The 27,993-nt window shown below is 45.9% G+C and overlaps 1 protein-coding gene across 1 annotated transcript; it reads right to left on the reverse strand.

The window, feature by feature from the left end:
* Positions 1-17,798: 17,798 nt before the first annotated feature.
* On the reverse strand, positions 17,799-27,926 carry Serping1 (serpin family G member 1). Its single transcript, XM_052182832.1, has 8 exons — positions 27,814-27,926; positions 27,223-27,300; positions 25,514-26,096; positions 23,795-23,929; positions 22,912-23,115; positions 22,590-22,726; positions 20,288-20,507; positions 17,799-18,286 (listed from the first exon to the last, which is right to left on the reverse strand). The coding sequence occupies exons 2-8, from the start codon at positions 27,274-27,276 to the stop codon at positions 18,033-18,035; spliced, it is 1,587 nt and encodes a 528-aa protein (XP_052038792.1). The 5' UTR covers positions 27,277-27,300; positions 27,814-27,926; the 3' UTR covers positions 17,799-18,032.
* Between the last annotated feature and the right edge of the window lie 67 nt (positions 27,927-27,993).

Here is a 27,993-nt window from a genome sequence, read left to right on the forward strand (position 1 = left end):
GCCTCCCAAGTGCTGGGATTAAAGGCGTGCCTCCCAAATGCTGGGATTAAAGGCGTGCGCCAACACCGCCCGGCCACATATGAATTTCACATGCATCCAGAGAAGTACAGCATCTGTTTCAGTATGTCTGGCATGATTCATTTATCAATCCATTCTTAATTTTTTGTAATACTGAGTATGTGGGGAGTGCATAAGAAGACATGGGTGTGTGCCGGGCAGTGGTGGCACTCGCCTGTAATCCCAGCACTCTGGGAGGCAGTGGCAGGAGGATTTCTGAGTTTGAGGCCAGCCTGGTCTACAGAGTGAGTTCCAGGACAGCCAGGGCTACACAGAGAAACCCTGTCTTGAAAAAACCAAATCCAAAGAGATAAAAAAGAAGAAGAAGAAGACATGGGTGTGAGTGTACAAGGAAACCAGAGGCATCAGATCCCCCTGCAGCTGAAGTTACAAGTGGATGTAAGATAGCAGAAGTGCATGTTGGGAACTGAATGTAGGTCTTCTACAAGAGCGGTACTCACTTTTAATCACTGAGCCATCTCTCCAGCTCTACTCGCCTATTAAAATTATTATCATACTTTTTATAGCCAGGTGTGGTGGTACTTTTCTTTAATTCCAGCCCTTGGGAGGCAGATCTCTGGGAACTCAAGGCCAGTCTGGCCTACAGAGTATGTTCCAGGACAGCCAGATATATAGAGAAAGACCTTGTCTCAATATTTTTATTCCATGTGTACCTGTGTATGTGTGCATATATGTTATGGTGCTCATGTAGAGGTCAGAGGACAAACTTTGGAAGTTCTTTCCTTTCCTGTGGGTACCAGGAATTGAACTCAGGTCTCCAGGCTTGGCAGCAAGTATCTCGACCTGCTGAGCCATCTCACCAGCCATATGTGTGACTATTTTTAAATTCTTGTAGTCTGTTTCTGCTCCTGCTCCTACTGAAACAGTCCCACTAAGACACATGTTATTTCCTAAGGCTTCCTTGGTATTGATGCATTGTCCTCTTTCCAGTTCTCATCATTTGTCATCGTTAACTACATGTGTCTTTTTAAAAAATCATTTATTTTTATCGTGTGTGCATTGGTGTTTGAGGGTGTCAGGAACTGGAGTTGCAGATAGTTGTGAACTGGAACTGGAGATTGCAGATAGTGTGAACTGCCGTGTGGTTGCTGGGAATTGAACTCAAGACCTTTGGAAGAGCAGTTGATGTTCTTTTTTTTTTTTTTTGGTTTTTTCGAGACAGGGTTTCTCTGTGTAGTCCTGGCTGTCCTGGAACTCACTCTGTAGACCAGGCTGGCCTCGAACTCAGAAATCCACCTGCCTCTGCCTCCCAGAGTGCTTGGATTACAGGCGTGCGCCACCACCACCCAGCGCAGTTGATGTTCTTAACCACTGAGGCATCTCTCCAGTCAACTGCATGATTCTCGAAATGTCCGCGGTGTCTGGGCAGTCCCTCCGGGGCTGACTCCTTCTCCAGCCATTGCTCAGCTCCCTGTGTACAGCTCCTTCTTCCTCTCTTACTGCCCAAGCATACAGAGCCCGCAAGACTTTGTTTTATTTTGGTTTTTTGTTTGTTTTTAAAGACAGGGTTTTCCTATATAGTTTTGGCTGTCCTGGAACTTACTCTGTAGACCAGGCTGGCCTCGAGCTCACAGAGATTCACTTGCTTCTCTCCAAGTGTGAGAATTAAAGGCATGAACTGCCACCACTCAGCATTGTAAGAATTTATCTTTAACACTTTTGTCCATGCATATTTTCACTGGACTGTGAAAGATTGTCGTGTGCCTATTTTTTTTTCACTTTTCTTTGAAATTTATTTATTTATTATATGTAAGTACACTGTAGCTGTTTCCAGACACACCAGAAGAGGGCATCATATCCCCATTACAGATGATTGTGAGCCACCATGCGGTTACTGGGTTTTGAACTCAGGACCTCTGGAAGAGCAGTCGGTGATCTTAACCGCTGAGCCATCTCTCTAGCCTATTCTGTGCCTAATTTTGCAGTCACATTTCTATGCTTGTTTGCTTTGCTTTGTCTTGTTTTTTGAGACAAGGTCTCAAATGTCCCTCAGGCTGGCCTTACACTTAATACTATTACCTCAGCCTTTCAGGTGCTGGTGTCACGGCTTTGTAGAACCATGATCAGCTGTCTAGTCATTTCTGCAATGACAGTTGCAGAATATATAACTTCTGAGCTGAAAGTTCAGATTTCTAACAGAAGACAATTCCTTAGACAGATGTCGTACCTGCCAGACAAGCTCAGTTTGTTTAACATCAAACCCGTGTCTTTCTACGCTTCTGCCTCTTCCTATCCCTTTGGGCTCTTTTCCCATCTGCTGTTTAATTGTTGTTATTCCCAAGGGAGCTGCTCTTGACTCTTCTGTCTTTAGTGACAATTTTATCCATTCTTAGCTTCAACAGTCATTGCCAAATCTGTATCTCTGCATGTGTTTCCAGCTGTCTTCTTACATTCCCAAACAGATGTGCGAGATGAGCAGCTGCTGATTTTGCTTGACTAGATGCCACCCCGCCTCTGGCAACCACATTTTACTTCTGTTTTCTAGAGATACCTACTATTTACTTTCAGTCACCATGATTCACACGATACTGACCCCATCTGCCCATTCAAGGGCAGTTACACAACTGAAATGTACTAGCTGCCTACTGCTATGTACCCAGTTAGTCCGGACTTAATGTCTTAGAATAACACACATTTCTTTTCTTCGCTGTTTTTGTGGCTCAGGAATCTGAATGATACTTATTGGGTCCTCTGATTAGGGTTTCTTGTGAAGCTACAATGAAAGTTTCTTTCCTGGCTGGGGTTCCATGGAGGAAGGATCTAGTCCATGCTTACTTTCATCATTGTGTCAAGATTCAATTCCTCCAGTACTGTGGACTATGAGCCTCTGTTTCACAGTGTTACTAAGTTCTTCGAAATGCGAGGCTCTTCAACATAGTAGCTTGAATCATTCAAGCCAACAAGAAAGTGATTCTGCTGGCAAGATGAAAGTCACAAACTTTAGCAACATAATCATGGAAGTGGCAACCCCACAACATTGACAACCTATTGGTTAGAAATCAATCCCAGCACTTGGGAGGCAGAGGCAGGCAGATTTCTGAGTTTGAGGCCAGCCTGGTCTACAGAGTGAGTTCCAGGACAGCCAGGGCTACACAGGGAAACCCTGTCTTGAAAAAACCAAAATAAATAAATAAATAAAATAAAAATAAATAAATAAAAATCAGTTACTCTGTTAAAATAATAATGATAATAGCACACAGAGAGAATTAGTTTTTCAAGAAGAGGGAATTACACAAGAGCCTGGATACCAGGATACAGTATCACTGAGGGTCATCCCAAAGGCTGTCAATCACACCAGGCTTAGCTAATCAAATCATAATGACTGATTCAAGGACGAGTCAGAGTCAATCATAGTTTTGGCTTGAATGCTTTGGTTCGAATCTTTGAAAAAGCCATATTGCTAGGATTGTTAGGTTAGTGGAAGAAGGCAATCTTGAAACTGCTACTGGTCATAGCTACATACGGGAAATTCTAACGCGACAAGGTAGTCAACAGAATTAGAGGCGAGCAATGGAGGGTGAACATGCTAAAACTGTGTCTACAGCTAAATCCTTCAACTTTGGGACAAAGTCTTGTGTAGCCCAAAGTGACCTCAAACTTGCTATGTAGCAGAGGATGATTCCTCCACCTCTGCCTACCAAGTGCTGAGACAACAGCTATGCGTTCCCCTGAGGCTTCAGAGGACCTAGATTTGATTCCCAGCACCCACATGGTGGTTCACAACCATCTGTAACTCCAGTTCCAGAGGGTCCTGTGCTGTCTTCTGGTTTTTGAGGGCACCAAGCATGTGCTTGCTACACATACAACATACAGGCAAGGAAAATACTCACATGTAAAATAATAGTGATAAATATAATATTTAAGAAGGAAAAGAAAACTGTCTCAAAAAAGAAAAAATGAGAAAAGGTTACTTAGCTTAAAGTTCAAGGTTGAGCTGCCCTATTAGTTCGGACTCTGGTGAAGGATCCCTTGAGTGCATCAGAAAACATGGGGACACCACCATCATAGGAAAACATTTGAGAAGGAGTGATTACGTGGTGAGATTAAAAGCCAGAGGGATACAGAGGCAAGTTTGCTCTTTTTGTTTTGTGTTTTTAAGACAGGATTTCTCTGTGTAGCCGTGGCTGTCCTGGAACTTGCTCGGTAGACAAGGCTCCTGGGTGTAGGGATTAAAGGTGTGTACCACCACCACCACCACCACCACCACCACCACCACCACCACCATCACCTTCACTACCTCCACCACCACCACCACCACCACCACCACCACCACCACCACCTCCACCACCACCACTTCTACCACCTTCACCTCCACCTCCACCACCTCCACCACCTCCACCACCTCCACCACCTCCACCACCACCACCACCTCTACCACCTCCACCACCACCACTACCACCACCACCTCCACCACCACCTCAACCTCCACCACCTCCACCACCACCACCACCACCACCACCACTTCTACCACCTTCACCTCCACCTCCACTACCACCTCCACCTCTACCACCTCCACCACCACCACCTCTACCACCTCCACCACCACCACTACCACCTCTACCACCACCACCACCACCACCTCCGCCTCCACCACCACTACCACCACCACCACCACCTCTACCACCTCCACCACCACCACTACCACCTCTACCACCACCACCACCACCACCACCTCCGCCTCCACCACCACTACCACCACCACCACCATCACCACCACCACCTGCTAAGCTTGCTCTTTATAGCAATTTGCTGTATCAAGATCTGACTTGATGACTCATTGCATGTGACTAGTATGAATTTTGTTTGTTTATTTCTGACAAGGTATTGCTACGTACTTCAGGTTGGCCTAAAATTTACAATGCTCCTACCTCAGTCTCCCTAGTGTTGAGATTGCAGGCATGAGCTGCCATGCCTGGCTGGCTAGGCAAGATTTAATTTTTTTCCTAGAGTGATATTCTCAGTCACCTAACTATCTTCCTCTAAACTGCCAATTTTGGGCTGGAGAGATGGCTCAGTGGTTAAGAGTACCGACTGCTCTACCAAAGGTCCTGAGTTCAAATCCCAGCAACCAAATGGAGGCTCACAACCATCCATAAAATTCTTTTTTTTTTTTTCTTTCGAGACAGGGTTTCTCTGTATAGCCCTGGCTGCCCTGGAACTCACTCTGTAGACCAGGCTAGCCTTGAACTCAGAAATCTGCCTGCCTCTGCCTCCCAAGTGCTGTGATTACAGGCGTGCACCACCAACGCCCGGCTTGAATAGGGTCTTGAGTGGCCAAGCTGACCTATGAGCTCACTATGTAGTTAAGGCTGGCCTTGAGCTTCTTATTTTCTTGCTTTCCCTTCCAAGTTCTTTCTTGAACTCTCCTGGTTGACCAATTACAGAATTGGAGTAGTGCATTTAATCATTAAGGCCTTGTTTGTTTTGTAATCTATTTTTATGTATAAGGCAGGGGTTTTATTATATACCACAGCTGGCCTCAAATTCACTCTTAGCTTAGCTTGGTCTCAAACTTGCAATCTTCCCCCCTCTCTCTTTCTCTCTCTCTCTCCATATATATCCACCCGAGACACATGTTGGGGTTATAGATATGAGCCACAACTCTGGGCTATTTACTAAACATTCATAAGAATAAGTGATACCAAAGAAGTGAAATGTGATCTGAATTAGGTTCACAAAGGACTTCCTGGTTCTGGAATAACATTTATTTACAATGAAGTTCTGGGTTCGGACCGCAGCACTAGAAAAAAAAATTAAATGAGCTTACTGGTGGTTGAAAATGAAGGACTCAAGTACTGTGTGATCATGCTACTGAGTTGATAAGACAGGGTCTGCAGGGCAGGAAGGTTTCTGTGTTGGAGGAAGATAAGAAAACATGTTGGGGAATGAGGTTTGTACTGGATACACCAGCAGGAACATTTATGTGTACAGAAAAGCTCTTTTTCCTCTCTGTGTTTTGTTTTAAGCAATATATATCCAAGTGGCACTTGGCAGGTGTCAGATGTTTTGCATAGAGCTAAGGACAATGAGAAAAGATGTGTATGCCTTCTGGGAGGTTTGCAAACTTATTTCAACATCAGCACCAGAGCAAACTTTTCTCATGTGGCCCACTCCTAACCTCACTCTGGGATACTCTTGGAAATCAGCCTGCTCCCACAAAGTAGAATTTCATAGCTAAGGGGTTGGAGTTGCAGGGATGGAAGTCTGGTTGAGGTAGAAGAGTCTGAGGCTTGATTATAATGCTGGAGCCTAAAGAGGAGAGATGTGACCATACTAGTGTAGGCCCCTGGAAGCATCCTTGTTCCATTGGCTCCACTGTGCACTATCTGGTACCCCTAAGGTTTGTATCTGGTCTTCCCTGACAGAGCTAATACAGCTTTGGGATCTTAAACTTCAATAGAAGAGAGGTGATGTACAAGAGGTCCCCATGGGGCTTCCAAGCACAAATGCTGAGCCACAGATCCTTCTGCTTCTTCTGCTAGCTCATCCAATCTGAGCTACTGTGTTAGGACAGAGTTGGGACCCTGCTGTGAATGACATTTCTAGTATTGCTTATACACTGACCTTGGAAAAAATTATTTCTTAAATGCTTATTTTTATTTGTGACTGTGGTAAAAATCAACTTGAAGCCACAGCATTGTTGCAATGTAACACATGCACATGTAAAGACTAGTTGAGAGGGAGTTTGGCGTGGGAGGGAGAGTCTCCATGTGGTGGGGGAGTGGGGCAGAAGGCTAGGGGTTGAGCCTGGACATGCCCACATTTATGGTTTTGGAGAGAACTGAATATTGGGCTAAAATGGTTTTTGCTTTGTGGAACAAATCTGTGGTCACTCAATGAGAAGCAGAGTACAATGGGGAAGGGAGCTGTGGGGCCCGACTGTCACTTCAGAATGATGGATGAAGCTAATTCAAGGCTTGTAATTAGTGATCAGAAGCTTGGTGGGAAATGGATGTACCCTTGTTACTCAAGAGGCCTTCCTCCGGAGCTGGGGCTTGGATGTAACGTTTACCCCTTTCAAGACAGCAGCATGTATGTGCTTTTTGTACAAGAGTGTGAATGTGCTCATCTGCACGTGTCTGTGACTCGTGTGTGTATGTGTGTGTGTGTGTGTGTGTCTGTGTGTGTGTGTGCGCACACACACACACACACACACACGCACGGCATGTACTTACATGTGTAGTATATGTCCGAGTTAGGGTTTTACTGCTGTGACGAGACACCATGACCAAGACAACTCTTAGAAGGACAACATTTAGTTGGGGCTAGCTTAACAGTCTCAGTCCATTATTATCAAGGTGGGAGCATAGCGGGGTCCAGGTGGGCCTGGCACTGGAGGTGCTGAGAGTTCTACATCTCATTCAGAAGGCAAACAGGAGAAGATTGACATCCTCAGGAAGCTAGGAGGAACCTTATGTCAAAGCCCACCCCCACAGTGATGCACTTCCTCCAACAAGGCCTCACCTCCTAAAAGTGCTGCTCCCTGGGCCCAGCTTATTCAACCCACTACAGCATATATGTTACATTGCTAGTCGAGACAAAGACTAGAGTGAGGAATCATTGAAATATCAGGCTTTCGAATGTGTCATTTGAAGAGACTCTGAGAAGTCCAGGCCATCTCAGTGTCGCAGATGGCAGCCCCAGCCCATTCTGCAAGCATCAGACCAGTGGACCTGCATTTGTAGTGGTTACACCCGAGGTTCTTGTTATGGAAATTAGGGAATCTCATATGTTCTCAGCATTTCTTCCTAAGGTTGAAAACTATGGTTGGGCAGTGGTGGCACACACCTTTAATCCCAGCACTTGGGAGGCAGAGGCAGGCAGATTTCTGAGTTTGAGGCCAGCCTGGTCTACAAAGTGAGTTCCAGGATAGCCAGGGCTAAACAGAGAAACCCTGTCTCGAAAAACAAAACAAAACAAAACAAAACAAAACAAAACAAAAAAAAAAAAAGAAAGAAAAGAAAAGAAAAAAAGAAAAAAATCTCTTTATTTGTTTTAATGCATGCGAGTACACGGTAGCTGACTTCAGACATCAGAAGAGGGCGTCAGATCCCATTACAGATGGTTGTGAGCCACCATATGGTTGCTGGGAATTGAACTCAGAACCACTGGAAGAGCGGTCAGTGCTCTTAGCCACTGAGCCATCTCTCCAACCCCTGAGTGTTTCTTTAACTGAGGCTGAGGAGAAAAAATAGCTGTTAGTACCTTCTAAAAGATAAAACTACCATTGGGGAGGGGCAGGAATCTTGTATATCAAGCACAAGTTCTGGAATTAGAGGAGTAGGCACTGGAGCCTACTCCTAACCCTACTGTCTGTCAGCTGATACACAGTCAATAAGTGCATTAGATGAATAAAAACTTCATTTGTTTCATTTATAAATAGGAGATAATAATGTCTGGTGCTACTTGTATGTTATGTAAATCTTAATGGTACAAATTTGAAATACTGAAAATCTTCCACAATTACAAAAAATCATCAAGGATTACATAATTTCAAAATTACTGGCTGAGGAGGTTGTAAACTATACTCCTAATTATTGCTAATGACAGAGACACTTAAACTAGCAACAGAAAATAACTGCCATCAGCACTCATGTTATGTGAAATCGAGCTGCTGTGCAAGTACATCGTAACTTTTGACAGTGACATTAATGATGATGTGACATGATTTTAACATCCAGAGGAATCATTTAAGATACCATCTGCATCCTGGATTGATGTTATCTCGGTTCATTAAGCCAAGGTGTTAGTGCCAAAAACAAAACAAAACAACAACAACAAAAAAAACAACCTCCAAAATCAATAGCTTTGTAATGGAAATTAGACATGATCATTTTTGAAATGTATGAAAAAACCCAAATAGGGTCAGAGAGGTAGTACGTCAGTTAAGAGAGCAGCCTGCTCGTCAGTGCTGAGATTAAAGGCTATGCCACAACATCTGGCCCAGGCCTTTGTTTTTGTTTGTTTAGTTCTTTGGTTATTATGTTGTTTGTTTTTGTTTTTCTAGTCTATTGATGGTTAGTTTTTTTGTTTTGTTTTGTTTTATTTGAGAAAGGGTCCAAAGTATTCTGGAACTTGTCATGTAGCTGAGGCTATTATACCCTTGAACTCCCAATCTTCTTGCCTTTACCTCCCAAGGATGGGAATCAGACATTTGCCGCCACACTGTACTCAAAGGATACTTCCTAAGGGGGTGGGCTTCCGTGATCACGGAGGCCGAAAAGTTCCATGACAGGCCGTTAATACACTGGAAGATCTGGGAAACCGGTGATACATCCCAATCCAAGTTCAAAGGTCTCAAAACCAAGGAAGCATGTGACGTCACTCTCAGAGGCCAAAGGTCCGAGAACTGGAACCAGTGAGAGTACTGGACTGACTCTACAAGCCAGAAAATCTAGTGCTCCAATGTCCAACAAGAGAAGAGTGTCCCAGCTCTAGAAAAAAAGAGCAAATACTAGTTCTTTTCTTTTACCCTAAATTTTAAATAATTTCTATTTTATATTTATGTGTGCAAGTGTTTTTTTAAAATTGTTATTACATTACCTATTCACTTAGTGTGTGCATGTGTAGGCATGTGTGTGCCAAGACATGAATGTGGAAGTCAGAGACAGTTTACAGATGTTGGTTTTCTCCTTTCCTTCCATTTTGTGGGTCTGGAAGATTGAACATAGGTCATTCTCAGGTTTGGGAGTAGGTGCTTCACCCCCACTAAGATATCTCATTTGCCCAGGGTGTGGGTGTAATTTTGTCTGTATGTGTGTACGTGCACTTCATGCATGCCAAGTGCCTACAGAGGGCAGAAGAGGACATCAGACCCCCAAAAATGGAGTTAAAGACAATGTGAACCATGATGTGGGTGCTTGGAATGAAACCCTGGAAGAGCGCCTATCCACTGAGTCATCTTTCTAGTCCCTCCTTTACCCTTTTGCTTCATCTGTGCCTGAAGCCAGCTGGATAGTCCTCATCTATACCACCGGTACATCTTCTACATTGGTCCATTGTATCCACACGCTGGTCTTCTCTGAAACATTCTCAACGACATATCCAAAGATAATGGCATAAGCCCGTCAAGTTGGCTTCTAAAATTAAATAACATTGGGCTTACTTTGTGTCAGGTAGTTACTGATACCACTATGACTACCAGCTACAGCTTAGGACAAGACCCTGAACATTGGTGGACACCAGGATAGTTGTGACTCAGAGGTCTGGAGCCTTCCAGAGTCTCAACAGAACCTGAAGGTATTGTTATTAAAAAACAGTTGAGCTGGTAAGAACTATAAACTTTGCGAGGTTGGTTGTTTATTGTTGTCCGGGAATGGAACTCCAACGTTGTGTGTGAGTGTGTGTGTGTGTGTGTGTGTGTGTGTGTGCGTTTTAGACGAGCACTCTGTTACTGAGCCATACCTTTGTCCAGGAATCAAAGTTTGAATCCAGATTAAGCAGCTGAAGATTGTGGGTCACCGTTGGCTTCAGCAGCACACACGGGAAATATCAGAATGAGGGGCTGGGGAGATGGCTTAGTGGTCAAGAGCACTGACTGTTCTTCCGGAGGACTCAGGCTTCATTTCAAGCACCCACAGGGCAGCACATACTTTCTGTGACTCCAGTTCTGCGACCGCCATGGCCAAATTAATTAAAGCAAGGAATTAATTAAGACAGGCTTTTTATTCCTGCACACAGGCTGCTTCTCCTCAAGGCAGGGCTTGAGAGGTCAGTGCTGGATATGAGGAAGGTGAGATTTTTATAGCTTAGGGGTAGGGGATTTCCAAATGGGGATTTGGCAAGAAAAATAGGCAGGGTTTCAGGGGCAGAACATAAGCATTACTAGTTAGTTATAACACCCTCCAGAAACAAAAGCATGATTACAAGGTGGTCGTAACAACGGGTGGTCATGACAAAGGAGCCATAACAGCCCTTTTGAAACAAAGACATGACTACCATTCTAGAAGCAGGCAGTACAGAACCATCTATAGTTAAGGTTACAGGTGGGGCATAGCCCAATTCGTGAAAAACACTTTCATCATAAACAGGAATGAACCTAGTTTATCTTTGCTATAAGATGGTTTTTTGCTATCTTGCTATAAGCCTAAGATGGAGGCAGGCTGATTCTTCAATCTAACACCCTCTTTGGGCCTCTGTGGTTATCAGACATGAATGTGGTACACAGACATACATGCATGAAGGCAAAACACCCATACACAGTAAAGCAAAACAAAACGAATAACAAAAACAGCAAACCAGAACTATATGGGGAAGATTGTCATGGCCCCATACAAAAACTGTATGCCAATTCCTGAGATTTTTCATATTTGAAAGGAGCAGGACATTAGGCTGGACCAACCAAAATTCAAGGATAATGTCCACCTGATTATGCAAGACAAAGCTTCAATAGCTCCATCATGTGGCAGAAATGCTAATTGTACAGAAACCACAATCCACTGGTCTTTATTAGAATTTCACACAGGTGCTTAATTGGGAACAGGATCATGGGAATAGGTTTGCTGACTTATAAGACCCTGTCTGCCCAAAAGTAGGGCTTCAGGTAGATATTTTAGGAGTATATATGTCTTTCTCTGCAATGCTCTGTCTTTTTCAAAAATACATGTGTTTCTGAATCTGGGATTAAGGATGTCACAAAGTCAGCAGAAGAAGAAAAATCAAGGGCTGCAGAGATGGCTCAGAGGTAAAAGCACCGACTGCTCTTACAAAGGTCCTGAGTTCAATCCCAGCAACCACATGGTGGCTCACAACCATCTGTAATGGGGTTCCATGTCCCCTGGTGTCTGAAGACAGCTACACTGTACTCATATAAATAAATAACCTTTAAAAAGAAGAAGAAGAAGAAAAATCAAAGCATCCTACAAAGGCATGTAACAAATTTGTTCCTAGTATTAGGATGTCAACAAAATGTTTTTAATGCATTCCTTTTGGTGGTGTTTTGTTTTGTTCTGAGTCAGGGTTTCTCTGTATAACAGAGTTTTGGCTGTCCTGGACTCACTTTGTAGACAAGGCTGGCCTCAAACTTACAAAGATCTGCCTGTTTCTGCTGAGACTCCAGGAGTGTGCCACTTCATCTGGCTCATTTTAGTTTTTTGAGACGGGCTCTCTCTTTGTAGCCCCAACTGTTCTGGAATACTCTGTGTACTCTGTGTAGAGCAGGCTGGTCTTAAATTCATAGTGATCCACTTGCCTTTGCTTCCTGAAGGCTCTTTTGTGTTCTTTTCAAGACAGGGTCTTATTGTAGCCTAGGTTGGCCTATAGCTCACTGTGTAGACCTTAAAATTTCAATAATTCTCCTACTTCAACCTCTTCAGTCCTGTTATTACAGAAGCAACAAGCCCAAATTTCCTCTTGGTTCCCTTAAAAATATTGTTATTACTATTATTATCATTATTGGTGCAGGTGTGTGTGTGTGGTGTATGTGTATATGCAGGGGGATATGTACATCTGTGTGGATATGTGTGATGTATATGTGTGTGTGTGTGATGTGTTTGTGTGTGGGGTGTGTGTGTAGTGTGTGTGTGTGTGTGTGGTGTATATGTGTGTGATATGTTTTTGTGTGATATATATGCGTGTGTGATATGTTTACGTGTGGGGTATGTGTGGACTGTATGTGTGTGTGTGTGTGTATTATGGGTGTATATGTGGCAGTGCCTAATGTCTGCCTGCCTAGAGGACTGGTCTGCAGCTGCTGAGTTGTATTTGGTGTTTGCTACAGGACTGAACTGCTGCCAAAGAAAATCAAGCTCCCTGCCTGTCCCCCAAAGAACTATTACTGAACAAGTCCCCTTCCTCCATATCCTAATAACTTTTCTCTTCTACGACCTCTTCTGAGTGGTGGGTTAGAGGTGGAACCCTTATTAAAAGTAGGTTGCAAAACGTTTATGCCTACAGGGTGTGTGTGTGTGTGTGTGTGTGTGTGTGTGTGTGTGGTGTATCCGTCATAGGACAATTTTTGAAAGTTGGTTCTCTCTGCACTTTCAGCTGCAGAGCCATCCCCTTAGTCTCCATAAGGAAGAGCTCAGAGCAGCAGCTTGCTAAGGAGAACTGCTAGAAGTCTGTACAAATACGTACAACCACTTAGGTTGGCAATGTGGCCGGAGTGATTCATGTATTCTTTCATCCATGCTCTTTGCAGAGTGACTTTGAGAGTCTTGTCTTTAAGAGGTAGAGATTCTGTCCTTTTATCTTGAATTTGAGCCGATGTGTTGACTAACTGACCAATATAATTAAGCAGGAGTGATGTTATATTTCCTGCTAGCTTCACATTCCAGAGGCCTTGTAGCTGGGTGGTCATGGCACACACCTTTAATCCCAGGGTTTGAGACACAGACAGGTGGATCTTTGGTTCAAGGCCAGCCTGGTCTGTAGAGTGAGTTCCAGGACAACCAGAGCTACACCGAGAAACCCTGTCTCAAAAAAACCAAAACCAGCCTACCAAACAAACAAAATGGAAAGACCTTGAATATCTGTTTTCTAGAATGTCTGCAACCTTTGTATGAAAAAGAGCAGACTAGCCTCTATGAAAGTGAGATTACGTGAAACAGTTGGTCATGTGATTCCTCAACATCATGTCCCAAAATGTGTGCAAGAGTTTATGTAGCCCAGCAAGGTCCCTCTGCATGTAGTCCACTCTAGTACAGAAGCAAGGGTATGTAGACAGCTCTTGGACTGTGAAACACGGCAGGAAGCAGAGATCTTTCCAATCTTAGGACACATTGGGGTGACTTGTTTGATTCTCAGTCTTGACTGGAAGACAAGCTACAACGAAGAGTTGGCCTAGCATTCTGAGGCTTTGCTTGGTTTTGCCTCGCCTAGAAACTGAAGGGAAGCCCAAGGACAGAGCAGAACCATAGCAAGTGGATAGCACGGAAGGGATAAGCAGTGACTGTTGCTCCATCTCCTCTCCTCTCCCGCTAAGGATGCTCTGACTTCAAGCAGAACAGACAACCAGAAAATTACAGGGACCAAAGTTCCTTTCAGGAATAAATCTCTTGGCTGCTGTGATGGTTTGAATGAGAATGGCCAAAAGAAAAGAAAAAAAGAAAAGAAAAAGAAAAAGAAAAACCAGGTGGTGGTGGCGCACACCTGTAGTAATCCCAGCATTTGGGAGGCAGAGGCAGGTGCATTTCTGAGTTCAAGGCCAGCCTGGTCTACAGAGTGAGTTCCAGGACAGTCGGGGCTATATAAAGGAACCCTGTCTCTGAAAAACAAAACAAAACGACAACAACAAAACAAAAGAATGACCCCCCCAGAGGCTTGTATGTTTGAATAATTAGTTAATAGAACTGCTTGGGGAGGATTAGGATATGTGACCTTGGGGAGGGAAGAGGGCTTATGGGACTAGCAGGGAGTGGGGACCCAGAAAAGGGGAAATCATTTGAAATGGAAATAAAAAATATATCAATAAAAAAAAAAGGATATGTGACCTTGTTAGAAGAGGTGTATCACTGGGAGGGTTTTTTTTATTTTTTTTATTTTTTGAGGTTTAAAAGCCTGTACTATTACCAGCCAGTCAGCTCTCTCCCTCTCCCTGTCCCTCCCCCTCCCCTTCTCCCTCCCCTCCCCCTTTCTCCCCCTCTCCCTCTCTCCCCCTCCCCCTCTCTCCCCCTCTCCTTCCCCTTCTCCCTCCCCTTCCCCCTCTTCCTCCCCATTCCCCCTCCTTCTCCTTCCCCTTCTCCCTCCCCCTCTCCTTCCCCCTTCTTCCCCCTCTCCCTCCCCCTCCCTCTCCCTCTCTTCCTCCCCTCTTCCTTCCCCTGTCCCTCCCCCTCTCCCTCTCTCCCCTTTCCCCTTCCCCTATACCCCTCCCCTCCCCCTTCCTTCCCTCCCTCTCCCTCCCTTTGCCCCTCCCTCTCCCTCCCCTCCCCCTTCCTCCGTCATACTTGTGGATCAGATGTAAGCTCTCAGCTACTGCTCCAGTGCCATGCCTGCCATTATATCCCTGTCCTAATGGCCATGGACTCTTACTCCCTGGAACTGACCCCCATCCCCCACCCCTCAAAGTTGCCTTGGTCATGGTGTTTTATCAGGGTAATAGAAAAGTAACAAGACAGCTACCAGAATCCATGCTAAGCTTATCCTGCCAAGGGTTATTAGAAGCTTGGGTGATCTCATATCCTGTACTTAGTCATGTGCCTGGCTCTCTAGCTCAGCACCCTGGAGGGAAGGAACAAGCCCAAAGGCTCAAAAGCTTCAAGCTTGGGTCCAGTTACGTTAGGTGACATTTTACTCTGTCACCCTCCTTCCAAGAGTCTCAGCTTCTTACACAAGATTTTCTGGGCAGGAGGGATGGGGAGAAGTTCTTAGAATGTGGGGTATCTGCTTTTGGGATCTATATCCCGGCCATCTGTTACCCTGCAGGGAGATCCCCCAACCTAGAACTACAGCAAGCAGCCTGGCTTGAGCTTTGGGATAACCCCTTTTGAAAATTAAATCTTCATCATGTCTGGAAGATGCTTGGGAAATGTCTGAGGGGCGATGGCTCAGGGAATATACTTGCCTCTGGCCTAGTCATGGATGGGAACTTGAGTGTCTGAAGTGTGTGTGGACAGAGCTGGGGAGGGGAGACTGTGACCAGGCTAGAACCTGGATCTTTCTCCTCATCAGTAAAAAAAGCTGATGAGCTAAATCCAGGAATGGTGCTCTGCATATTTGAGTCGGAGGTGCCTTAAATAGGAGAGAAGAAGGAGACAGCGGAGAAAGAATGTGAAACATATTGAGGAGGTGGGGAGGAACAGAGACAGAAAGATGAGGCAGGGACAGAGATGGGCTGAGGAGGGAGACAGACAGGGGAAGAGGGACAGGAGAGGTCGGCGCTGAGGCATCAATGAGTTCATGGGGATAGGCCACAAAAAGGAAAAACAAATTTGGAGGCAGAGACAGAAAAAGCTTTTTTGGGAGGAGTTTTTTGTTTTGTTTTGTTTTGTTGGGGTTTTTTTTTTGGTTGTTGTTATTTTTGGTTTTTTTCAAGACAGGGTTTCTCTGTGTAGCCCTGGCTGTCCTGGAACTCACTTTGTAGACCAGGCTGGCCTCGAACTCAGAAATCCGCCCGCCTCTGCCTCCCAAGTGCTGGAATTAAAGGCGTGCACCACCACCGCCTGGCTAGGAGCAGTTTTGTTATACCAGGCTATCCTCCAATTTATGTTCCTCCTGCCGTAACTCCCAGAGCAGTGGTTCTCAATCTATGGGTCTCAGTCTCTTTGGGGCGAGGTGTTGGATGACCCTTTTACAGGGGTTGCCTAAGACCATCAGAAAATGTAAATATTTGTGTTACAGTTCACAAGAGTAGCAAAATTCCAGTTATAAAGAAGCAGTGAAAATAATTTTATGGTTGGGGTCACCACATTAGGAAGGTTGAGAAGCACTGCTCCCGAGTGTTTGAATTACAGGTTTGTGCCACCATGCCCAGAAGAAAGCCGTTTATAAAAGGCTTTGAACAGCCTGAGTTAGTCATACAAAGTCACTGCAGCAATTAAACGTCTGCAAAACTCATAGCAGAATGCTTACGATGATTTCCACCATGTTCACGACTACTGCTACTGCCACATTTTTAAAGTTATCTTTTATGTTTGACTACTGCTACTGCCACATTTTTAAAGTTATCTTTTATGTTTAGTGTGTCAATGTTTTGCCTGCATGTAAGTCAGTACTCCATGTGTGTACCTAGTACTTGTGGAGGGAGAAAGGTGTCAGATGTCCTGGAACTGAAATTGCAAATGGTGTGAGTTGCTGTGGATGCTGGGAACTGAATCACCCAGGACAGCAAGTGCTCTTAACCAGTGAGCTCTCTCCAGCACCTATTGCTACTTTTTGGGGGTGTGGGGCAAGCAAATAACCAAGATAAGGATCATGGCAGATACATGTGTATCAGTACATTGATGTGTATTTGTGATCCTTAGTTAATGGCTCTCTACCCCATAACTTTGTAATGGTTTCCCACTCTAAATCTAAATTTCACCATGCAGATTGTTGATGAGAAAATGGTTAACTTGATACAGGCAGACAAGAGAGAAAGAAGTTGTGTTCTTAGAACACAGGTCATCCTGGTGGCAGGACATAGGAGACATGTAGAAGAATGTCAAAAAGTGTCACATAAGACCAGTGTGGTGGTTTGAATAGGTGTGGTCCTAGACTCATGTGCTTGGCCTGTAGGGAGTGGCAGTATTAGGAGGTACAGTCTTGTTGGAGTAGGTGTGGCCTTGTTGGAGGAAGTGTATCACTTTTGGGGGTGGGTTTTAAGGTCTCAGATGCTTAAATCCAGGCTCAGTGGCACACAGTGGTGAGCTGCTACCTGCAGATCAAGATGTAGAACCCTCAACTCCTCCAGCACCATGTCTGCCTGCACGCTGCCATGCTTCCCGCGGTGATGATAATGGACTGAACCTCCAAAATTGTAAGCCAGCCCCAATGAAATGGTTTCCTTTATAAGAGTTTCTGTGGTCATGGTGTCTCTTCACAGCAATAAAACCAGGACTAAGACAACCATCAAAGACCGGTCATCCCCCAACCAACCTGCTCACTAAGGAAGGTGCATTTATATGCCTAGGGAAACTCAGTTAGTCAGACAAGCAAGACCGCTGGCCAATCCTGACACATGGATGAAGTAATAAACATCAGGGGCTTTAAGCCACTGAGTCTAGAGTGGCTTAGTACACGGAGCTGATGTAGGAAGCATGGCAATCCTTGTTTTCTGATATTGAGGTAACTAGTACACAGAATCATGAGAGAAGAAAATATCTGCAAGTTTTATTTGTAGAGTTTGATAAGCTTGAACCATAAAAGCTGCAAAAAAGTGCATCAAATTTTTTTTGATACCCTGGGGGTTGGTGAATAGAAACAGTTCGGTCTGCCACTTCCTAAGGCTGGAAGCGGCTAGAGGACGCGGTAGCAAGGAAATAACCGGACGAACTGAGGCTTAGATGGCAGTGTTTACGCAAGCCTGTCTCCTGCCTGTCTCAACCCCTGGGGTCGTATATACGACCCATGAAGACTGGGAACTTGTGTTGCTGGTCCCAGAGCAGGAAGAGGAACGGTTGCTGCACCTCAAAGATGAGTAAGTTTCGGGCCACGGAGATGGCGGAGGCTGCAGATGCTTCCACGCCTTTCTCTGTCAGTTCCAGCACCGTCTCGTGTTTCATGGAAGACACCTGAAGATCTGGGTCTTCAGTCAGCCCACACAGGTTGAGATCATACGTGAAGTCAAAGAATTCTAGGGCAAAACCAAGAGAAAAACAAAATCAGACGTCAGCAGGAAACTCATGGCGGGTGGAGATTCTCCTCTTAATTTCCTGGGTTAGTCTCAAATTTCCACATCCTCTTCCTCCTCAGGTTCTACATCATGACTCCTCCTGATCTTGTCAGTGGGAACCCCTGCCAGGAGGCCCAGCAACCACTCTCAAGAGATGAGAGGCCTTACTCTCTGCCTACCACTAACTCTCCCCTGAAAAAATGACATCATTGCTTTTAAAAGGACTTTGGAAAATAGAGATGGGTAATAAGCTATAAAATGAGATTATAGGACGTTGTAATGCTGTGAAGTCATAAGTCATAAATATATACTGTAATTCCTCTAATTCCTCTGTCCTAAATTCCCTAGCATTTCCTTAGCAGCAGAGGTGCTGTTTTAAATATTTAAAATACTAAAACATTTTGTTTTAATACTTGTTTTTGATTTTGTTTTGTTTGATTTATTTATTTTATGTATATGAGAATATCGTTGCTGGGATTTGAAGTCTGGCCTGGAACCCACAGAGATCTGCCTGAATCTGCCTTCCAAGTGTTGGGATTAAAGGTATGTGCCATCACCGACTGGGTCAATATCTTTTTTTGATTTCCCTGTTCCTAAAGCCCTTGTAATTCCTCACAAGTAGGAGTACCAGGCACATCTTTTAGTCTATTATTTGGTTTTGTATCCTGATTCTAGAAAGTCAGATTATATATTAGGTGCTCAAGTGTCAGAACAGGAAATGAGTGACCAATCTAGGTAGAGATGAAGTTAAAGCTTAGAAAATGGTGCTTCGGGCAGGAGAGATGGCTCAGCAGTTAAAAGCACTGACTGCTCTTCCAAAAGTCCTGAGTTCAAATCCCAGCAACCACATGGTGGCTCACAACCATCCATAATGAGATCTGACACCCTCTTCTGGGGTATCTGAAGACAGCTACAGTGTACTTAGATATAATATGTAAATAAATCTTTTAAAAAAAAAAAGGAAAGAAAAAATGGTGCTTCTGTGAGAGCCAGTGAGCTGACCCTGCTCCTTGCCGGGCAGTGCTGGGTTGCTGGCCCAGGTAGGCTGGGTTCTGGAGCACTGGCCTGGCTGGCATGGGGAGAAGAGCTTTCCTGATGACCAACTCAGCTCCAGGGTTTTGCATTGGTCCACCCCAACATCTACCCCTCTGTGAACTTCGGAGTCCATGAAATGGCTGGTCCTGCAGACAAAGCTGCAGCAGCTCTGCACAACACCCAGCAACATGGTGAGGATCCAGCATTGATAGCATAGCAGAAGCCAGAGGCCTCGAACCAGACCTGTGACTCACTGCAATGAGCATTTGCAAATAAAGCTGTTTGGATGAAAGGGTGCACTTGTGACACACCGTAGCATACTACAGCTTCTGTGTTTGTTTTCTTTTGTGGGGGAGGCCGCAAGGGTGGATATGGAAAGATGGGGAGACGAGTGGGATTAGTGTAAAATGCACAAAGAATCAATAAAAAGTTAAATAACATTAAATCTCCCAACCAATAGGGAAAAAGTGAAAAAATTAAAATGATCCTTCTAAAGTCTCCCAAGAACTCAGAGCCTCTAATGTGCCATCTCTAGATGGATCTGAGCTTAGCCTGAGAGGTGGCTGGCTAGTGAGTGTGGCCGGGGCAGCGACTGTCTGCAGCCCATCTGGTCGCATGGTTCAGTGAGTCAGAGGAGAAACATCCCAGAGGTCTGGAGATGCGGACTGCCGTGGTGCTTTGACTCCGACTAGTTCAAGGGGAAGCCAGGCAAACTTTTGGTAAGTCGCACACAGTTTCGGACTTTCAGCTTTCTCAGTGACCTCGTGGGATAAAAACCTTGTCCCTTTAACTTACATAGCTGCAGAGTAAACTTGTGTTAAGGATGAGGGAAAAAAAAGAACTGTAGAATGACAGAGCCACGTTTTAGCGCCACCTTTCCCGCCTCCCCTCACGGCCGGGCAGTGAGCACAGGCGGCCAGGGCTCACCCAGTCTCTCCATGATGGACAGCATGTCTTGGCTGCTCTTCACTTTGATACGCGGCATCGTCAGGTAAGTGGGCTGGAATTTAGACAGCTCCAGCTTCTTCATGACGGCCTTGAAGACAGTGGGGTTGAGCTCCTCTTCCATGGCTTTAAGCGGGTGCTTCGGGCTCTGGGGTACCATGATCACGAAGCTCAGGTTGTGAGAGAGCTGCAGCTGTCCCACCTAGAGAGTACGAGATGCACCTCCTTAGCTCCCATTCCCGTCTCCGGGCCGCGGGACTGTCTTTTGGTGTGTACTGTTTCAATAAGCGGCAGCTAAACTGGACTGCGTGCTGCGTGTGAAATGGGGATGCCGCTCCATCTGCCTGAAGCGTGCTGGGCCTCGTGAGAGCCCAAGGAATGAGGACAAGTTTTAGCTACCTTGACTAGCTGTGTAATAATAGAGAAGGGATTGGGGTTTTCAACTCCTTCTCTATCTTCTCTTCCTTTCCTCTTTTCTCCTCTTCCTTTCCCCCCCCTTTCTTTTTTCTTTTCTTTCTTTCTTTCTCTCTTTCTTTCTTTCCTTCCTTCCCTCCCTCTTTCCCACCCTCCCTCCCTCCTCCCACTCTTTCATAAGATCTTATGCAATCCAGGATGGGTTCAAACAGGATTATCCTGAACTAACTCTCTCTCTCCCCTTAGGTTTTTCAAGACACGGTTTCTCTATGTAGCCCTGGCTGTCCCAGAACTTGGTTTGTAGACCAGGCTGGCCTGGAACTCACAGAGGTCTGCCTCAGTCTGCCTCCTGGGTGTGCCACCACCCCTCACCTGACCTTGAACTTATGATCCTCCTTGACCTTCATGTTTTAATGTCCTACGTGCTAAAATTACTGGTATATACCACCACAATCAGTTTTAGGAGGAGCTGGGAATCAAACCCACAGCTTTGTGTGGGCCTGGCAAGCAGTCTACCAAATGAGTTTGAGATCTGGTTTATTTAAGCCCTGTTTCTATTATTCTTCCAATTATTTCTAGATTATTTTTAATACCAAAAGCAACTTTTCCATGTAAATAGTTGTATAGTGTACTTTTTAGGGAATAATGACAAGAAAAAAGTTTGGCTGTGTTCAGTATAATTTTTTCTCACAATGTTTTCTGTTGATAGTTCTTCTAATTCATGGATGCACCCACCACCCATGGATAGGGATGCTGGCTCAAAAGCCCTCCCTCTGAGACACTGATATACACACACCCGAGTGTAAAGGGACCCAGAAGTCTCCCTTAGTGGAAACCAGGCTAGCTATGCTTCGAAGATGTGTTCTCCTTATGTTCAGTGCTGAGACACTGCTTCCTACCCTACAGATCTGGGTCTTACAGTTCTAGCAAAGTGGGAATGCTTAGGCACTGGGCATGGAAGAATTTAGTATCTAGAATCTTATGGGATGTTCCTCCTCCTCTTCCTCCTCCTCCTCCTTTAGACAGGAACTCTCTATTATATAGCCCTGGCTCTCCTGGAACTTGATTTGTAGACTAGGCTGGCCTTGAACTCACAGAGAACCATTTGCATTGCCGCCTGCCCCCCTCCCCCAAGTGCTGAATTAAAGGTGTGCACTGCCAAACCCAGCTTGGGCTCCTTATTCTGTCTTTTCTCTCTTTCTAACCACTAGAATTATATTGCTCAATTTCTGATAAGGAACTTAATTTAGCCTGGTATTGGTGGCGCACATCTTTAATCCCATTACTCAAGAGGCAGAAGCAGACAGAACTATAAATGTGAGGCCATCCTGTGCTACAGAGTGAGTTCCAGAACAGCTAGCACTATACAGAGAAACTCTATCTTGGAAAAAACAAAACAACACCCAAAACACAACAAGAAATGTAACACCTGTGTATATATACATGTAGTACATATCTGCACATATCCAGTTATTCACCTACAAGTGTGTACGAATACTGGAGAACAAGTGTACACACACAGAAGATAGCTTGGCAAGCTATCAGTCTACCCAGAGTGCTGGCTTCAAAGAGAGAGAGAGAGAGATACACAGAATTAAAACACGACTCACTGTTTGCCATTTGACACAGTAGAGATGAATGAAGACGATTTAGAATTGTGTCTAGTTCATGTCTTCCAGCCTAAAATTCCCTGCCTTGGCCAAAACTAGAGAGAGGAGGAGGATAAGAGGGTGGGGCCAATGGACAGAAGAAGGAGAAATGGGGAATTTGCAAGCAGGCACCCCATAATGATCAGGAAAAGGAAGTCACTGCAGAAACAGAGCCCGGGCACTCAGGTTTGAAGCAGGGCTACAGTAAGCCCAGAACTTACCTTGGCCTTCAAAGTCTGGTCAATGAAATGAGCCACAGGGTACTTTTTGCTACTAATCATGGGTACTTTAATCAAAGAGTTCTTGTAGAGGAAAGGCGCCATCGTCTTTTTTTGCTCAAATGCTTTCTTCCACTTGGCTAAAGGAAGAGAGGGTGGCTGTATTGTAAGGAGGGGCAAAAGGGTATTAAAGGGTCTGTTGGGGAGGGTAGGACCATCAGTCACATGGGAATGTGGCTGTGGAATGCTGAGCCCGCTGGCATGTGAAGACTGAAGGAGAGGCAGGACAGCGTTAGGCCCACTACCTGCCTGGCGTTTTCCTTACCACTCAAGTAGACGGCATTGAGAAGGACGAGGCGGGTGTCGGAGGGCAGGCTGTCCAGCAGCTCAGTGATCTTGTGGTTGGTGTGCTCAGCCACCCAGGTGTTGATGAGTTCTAAGTTAGCGTCACTGTCTGGGCCCAGGACTCTGGGGCTGCTTCCATACAGGCTCTGAGAGGCATTCACATAAGTGTCCCTTATGGCCAGATCTGAGAGGCAGGAAAAGGCAGGGAAGTGTGAGTCCTCTGAGCAGTCCCACCCCCCTTCAAAGGGCAAGTGTGAGAGTGAGTACACTTCCCGTAGGTTCTGTTTTGCTTCTTCCTTATTTTCTTTTCCTGAGATGGCTATACTACGTAGCTCTGGCTAGCCTAGAACTCACATAGAGCAGACTGACCTGGAACTCACAGAGATCTGCCTGCCTCTGCCTGCAGAGCGCAGGGATTTAAGACCATCACATTGGTTCCTGTGGTTCTTCTTGCTCAATCCAATGATGACAAAATGCTGGAGCAGGGACCAGCCTGCTCCTCTATTAGAGATGCTCGAATTAGGTTCAAGAAAACAAACGGGGAGCTGGGGGCCACAGAGCCACTCCTCAGCACTCCCGCTGCCCTGCTGCCCGGCCCTCACTAGACCTCCTTCCACAGGACAGCTCGAAGTTGACGGTCCCCTCTGTCCTTTCCTTATTCAGCAGGAATAAACCTTACTTCCAGGCCTCAGTGGAAGCTCATGACAAGACTTTCTGACCTTTGTTCTCACAGACCAAGTCTACTGGAGGGAATGTGAGTTCCCATCTGCCCTGACTCATCCCCACCACAGGCTCCCCATCTTCTCTCCCAGGCTTTCTTTTCCAGAATCATCCACAGCTTACCATCTGCCCTGGACACTCACCTGGGCTATGGAAAATCTGAGACACAGAAGTGACACCTTTGGATGAAAAGGCCTTTAGTGCTTGGTGGACGCAGGCAAAGTCCTTGGGGTAGGAAAGGACGCTCTCCAGGTTGCTCTTGGTGCTGTTTCCAGCACCTGCAACACAGGGCAGAGAGATGGGGGTTTTTGGGGGAAGGAATGGGAGACTGGGGCTGAGCAATGGCTAGAATGCAGGGTGTTTCGTGTTACGCTGGGGATCTCAGAGCATCAGATTCTGGAAGACAGTTCATGTGCCAGGGAGAAGGTAGTGGGCATTCCCAAGTCGTCCCACTAAACTTTTCCAGGGCGTCAGATAGTCTCCTTCCCTGATTCTCGACCTCTGTGAACCCCGTCTGTCTTTCTAGCCACTTCCACGCTGACTTTGATTTAAATGGTTTGGATTTACAAAGGGGGTCATCCTGAAGCAGAGGCATTTGATCATTATAAAGAGAGATATAAAGGTCTATTATAAAAGAGGATGGGTGTTATGCGTTATTAGACAATTACTGGCTATGCCTTCTCTGCTATAATAGCTAAGATTTGCCGAGAGTATCTCTTCTGCTCCAGGCATTCTAAGACCTCTGCTATGCTACCTTATTAAATTGTCACCAAGCCTTTTACATGGGATACTCACATGCGTATTATATAGAGGAGGACCCTGAAGTTTCAGGACTTATGTTATTAATGTATCTAAGACAACAGAGCTAATAAATGAAAGATGAATGAAAGATTTGGACTAAAATTAATGTACCAAAACCAACTGACTAGAAAGGACCTCCCGGGTGACTTTGAGGATATCTGAGGAGGACAGTCTTGTTATCATGCCTGGAGAGTTGGGTGCTACCAGCTATGGTGGGACATTAGGATTTGGCGATGTCAGGAGAAGGAATCTTATCTGCGTAGTCTCTAAAAGCCTTTCTGGAATTTTCCTTGTTTGGGTATGAGAAGTGTCACCTCTCTCTTTCCATTGCCTGTGGTAATTTGTTATTGCCTTTTCCAAGATGGATCTCTCTCTCTCTCTCTCTCTCTCTCTCTCTCTCTCTCTCTCTCTCTCTCTCTCTCTCTCTCTCTCTGGTTTTTTGAGACAGGGTTTCTCTGTGTAGCCCTGGCTGTCCTGGAACTCACTCTCTAGATCAGGCTAGCCTCAAACTCAGAAATCCGCAGGCCTCTGCCTCCCAAGTGTTGGGATTACAGGCGTGCACCACCATGCCCAGTTTGAATCACTCTCTTGAAGGCAGAAGGCTTTTTCCCTCCCTATTTAACAGGTAATAAGCCACACTCAAGAGAAGTTATGTGAACTGTCCACAGTTGTATAGCTAGGAAGTGCATCACCATGATGCTATCCTAGGTATATCTCTGGTGATTTCATCTTTCTTGTTGCTTTCCATTGCTTTGAACCATGATTGGTGACTGGGACCTTACTTTGTATGTTATAATGAGTTCATAGGGGTTTAGTTTATAAGCAATTGTACAAGATGGAGAGATGGCTCAGCCATTAAAGGTGAGGCTCACAACCAAAAGGATAAGTAATAGTACCTAATTAAATCATTGTTAAATGATACAATGTTCAAGAATGAAGGCATACCACCCCTATTAGCAAATTTTACAGGTTCTTTCTACAGACACAGCCTCGCAGAAGGCCTGTGGTGGGTGATCTCTATGAATGGGTCCCGCTTACAGCCTTTCAGAAGTCAGTCTTACCAAGAAGGACCTGTGTGAGTAGGCTGGCAATGCTGAACGGGGAAAAGGCCATGTTGGTCTCAGCCTTCTTTGTAGCTGAGAAGGCATGGTAGAGCTTCACTGAGAAATCTGTCAAAGCCTCCACCAGCGTAGCCTCTGAGGAGTCTCTGTCTGAATCAGAGCACTGAGCAAGTGGCTCTGGGCAGAAGGGTTCAGTAGGAACCTGGATGGGAGCATCTGACGTTGTGGAGGGCTGGCTGGAAGAATTCACAGGGGGCTGGCTGGAAGAATTCACAGGGGACTGGCTGGAAGAATTCACAGGGGGCTGGCTGGAAGAATTCACAGGGGACTGGCTGGAAGAATTCACAGGGGGCTGGCTGGGAGGCTCGGTGGGTAACTGAGCAGCTGGTTGGATGTGCTGGACGAAGGCCTCGGCTATTTTATCCATGGTGTCATTTGTTACTTTGGTGACCCCACTGGTTGTTGACTCAGTGGGACTCTGGGAGCCATTTCTTTCAGGGAAGCTGTCTCTGCTTTCCTCTTGAGCCACCAGTGGATCCTGGATGCTGTGGCTGGTAGCTTCGGAATCTGAGAAGGCTCTATCCTGTGGTTCAAGAAACAGTGTTTCATTTCCTGGTGAGCCACAGTTCCCTCAACCACTCCAAGCAAGATGAGAAGCGTGGGAACATATCGTACCAGTCGCTTCTAGTACAACCTGGCAGGTGACACCTTGGACCAAGCCCCCAATTCCTTCAGAAATAGGCAATGCGGGGGGGGGGGGGGGGGAATTCTCTGCAGAGCACATGAGGCAACTCTGATTTGGGTTATCTGTTATGTGTGTCCAGTGATCACCATCCAAGAAGCTGTTTTCTTGTAAATATTGACTTGTTTTGACTCACTTGCCAGGCTAGTGCATTTGTGAGTCTTATTTTAGGACTGTGGATTTTCCAAGGGTGGATGCGGTGCACCAGTGGGAACTGAAAACAATTAGTATTCCAAAAGGAAAGGAAGAGACCAGTGGGGACTAGGTACAGTGGCCCGACCTTAACCCCAGTCATCTGGGCATTTGGCAAGTGGAGACAGGAGGATCTCCTTAAGTGGCAGTGTATTCAGGAAAGTGTGCAAAAATCCAGATCCCTTGCTTAACCAGACATTATGTGCTGACTCCCCAGGGTCACCTGGGATGCCAGCTTCCAGCATATTCCACTGCTCATCCACCGGAAGCAAGCACTCACTGTTTTCATGAGTTTACTTGTATCCCTGTCCTACTAGGCTACTGGGACCACAGTGCTCTTAACCTTGGTGTAGGTCCAGGTCTGTCTGCTAGCCTTCCTCCTTGCAACGCACTTTCCACAAACCCTAGCTTAGAAGAGCACATCATGGCAGCATGAGGGGCGGAGGGTGTCTGTTTTTCACAACTTTGGACTCGTTCTTCATCTTCCCTTCTAATGACCCATCTAAGTTGGCTGACCCGGCTGATGGGCTGGGTAGTCTATGTATTCTCCCTTATACATATTTGGTTAAAGAAGCCTGGAAAAGGGTCCTGCCCAAGGTCATTCTGCTAACGTGCCTTCCAATATACAACCCAGTCCCTCCAGATCCCCTGGTCTAACGCTAGTTCAAGGCTCGAACTTAAGACTCTCAGGAGAGGCTTCCCTCCTTCGCCAAAGTCTGAAGAGTTAATTCTCACTCCTACCCCCGCCCCATCCTCTCACAGAGGGACCACTTACCCCAGCCAGCAGCAGCAGCAGCAGGAGGGTCAGTGGGGTCAGCCTGGAGGCCATCTGGGCAGCGATGTCAGCTGCGTCCTACGAAGCCAGTTAGCCTCAGAGCCAGCCGCGGAGCCTAGGAGCTCAGGGGGTTCAGCCCATCCCCCTGCCCGCCCCCATTCCTTTCCAGGCCTCGACCCTTCCTTGGTGTGGTCTCTCCTCCTCCCTCTAGGGCAACCTTCTCCCTGGCTCCGCCCTCTGTTTTGTTTTCCCCAAACCGCTTCCCTTTCCCGGCACCGGCTGGCCCTTCTCTCGCTTCACGCCCAGGTCTCAGCCCATCTGTTCAACCTCCCTAGTCCGCTTAACTAACAATAAGCCAGAGGCAGCAGGAGGAGGGCCAGGGCAAGCTGGGCAGCACAGCTTTGAGGATGAAGAGGAGGAGGAGGAGAAAGAGGAGGAGGAGGAAGAGGAGGAAGAAGAGGAGGAGAAAGAGGAGGAGGAAGAAGAGGAGGAGGAGGAGGAACAAACGGGTGGAGAGTAGGGGAGAAGGAGGCAGGAGATCTCCCTGCCAAGCCCTCTTTAACTTTGCGTTCCTCCCAAAGCCCCCATTACCAAATCTGGTCCAAGTTCTTGGTCACTAGGCAGCTTCAGGGCAGACTGAGTGGACAGTCACAGAGGGTCAGTGAGGGTGGAGTGTGGGGAGCAGTCTCAGCTATTGGCTGGCTCAGGACACAGCCCAGTTAAAAATTAAGGATGATTGATTGCTAGTGTGAGTTCCTGTAAATCAGGATG

Source organism: Apodemus sylvaticus, chromosome 5 (genome assembly GCF_947179515.1).
Source record: "Apodemus sylvaticus chromosome 5, mApoSyl1.1, whole genome shotgun sequence".
Classification (NCBI taxonomy): Eukaryota; Metazoa; Chordata; class Mammalia; order Rodentia; family Muridae; genus Apodemus; species Apodemus sylvaticus.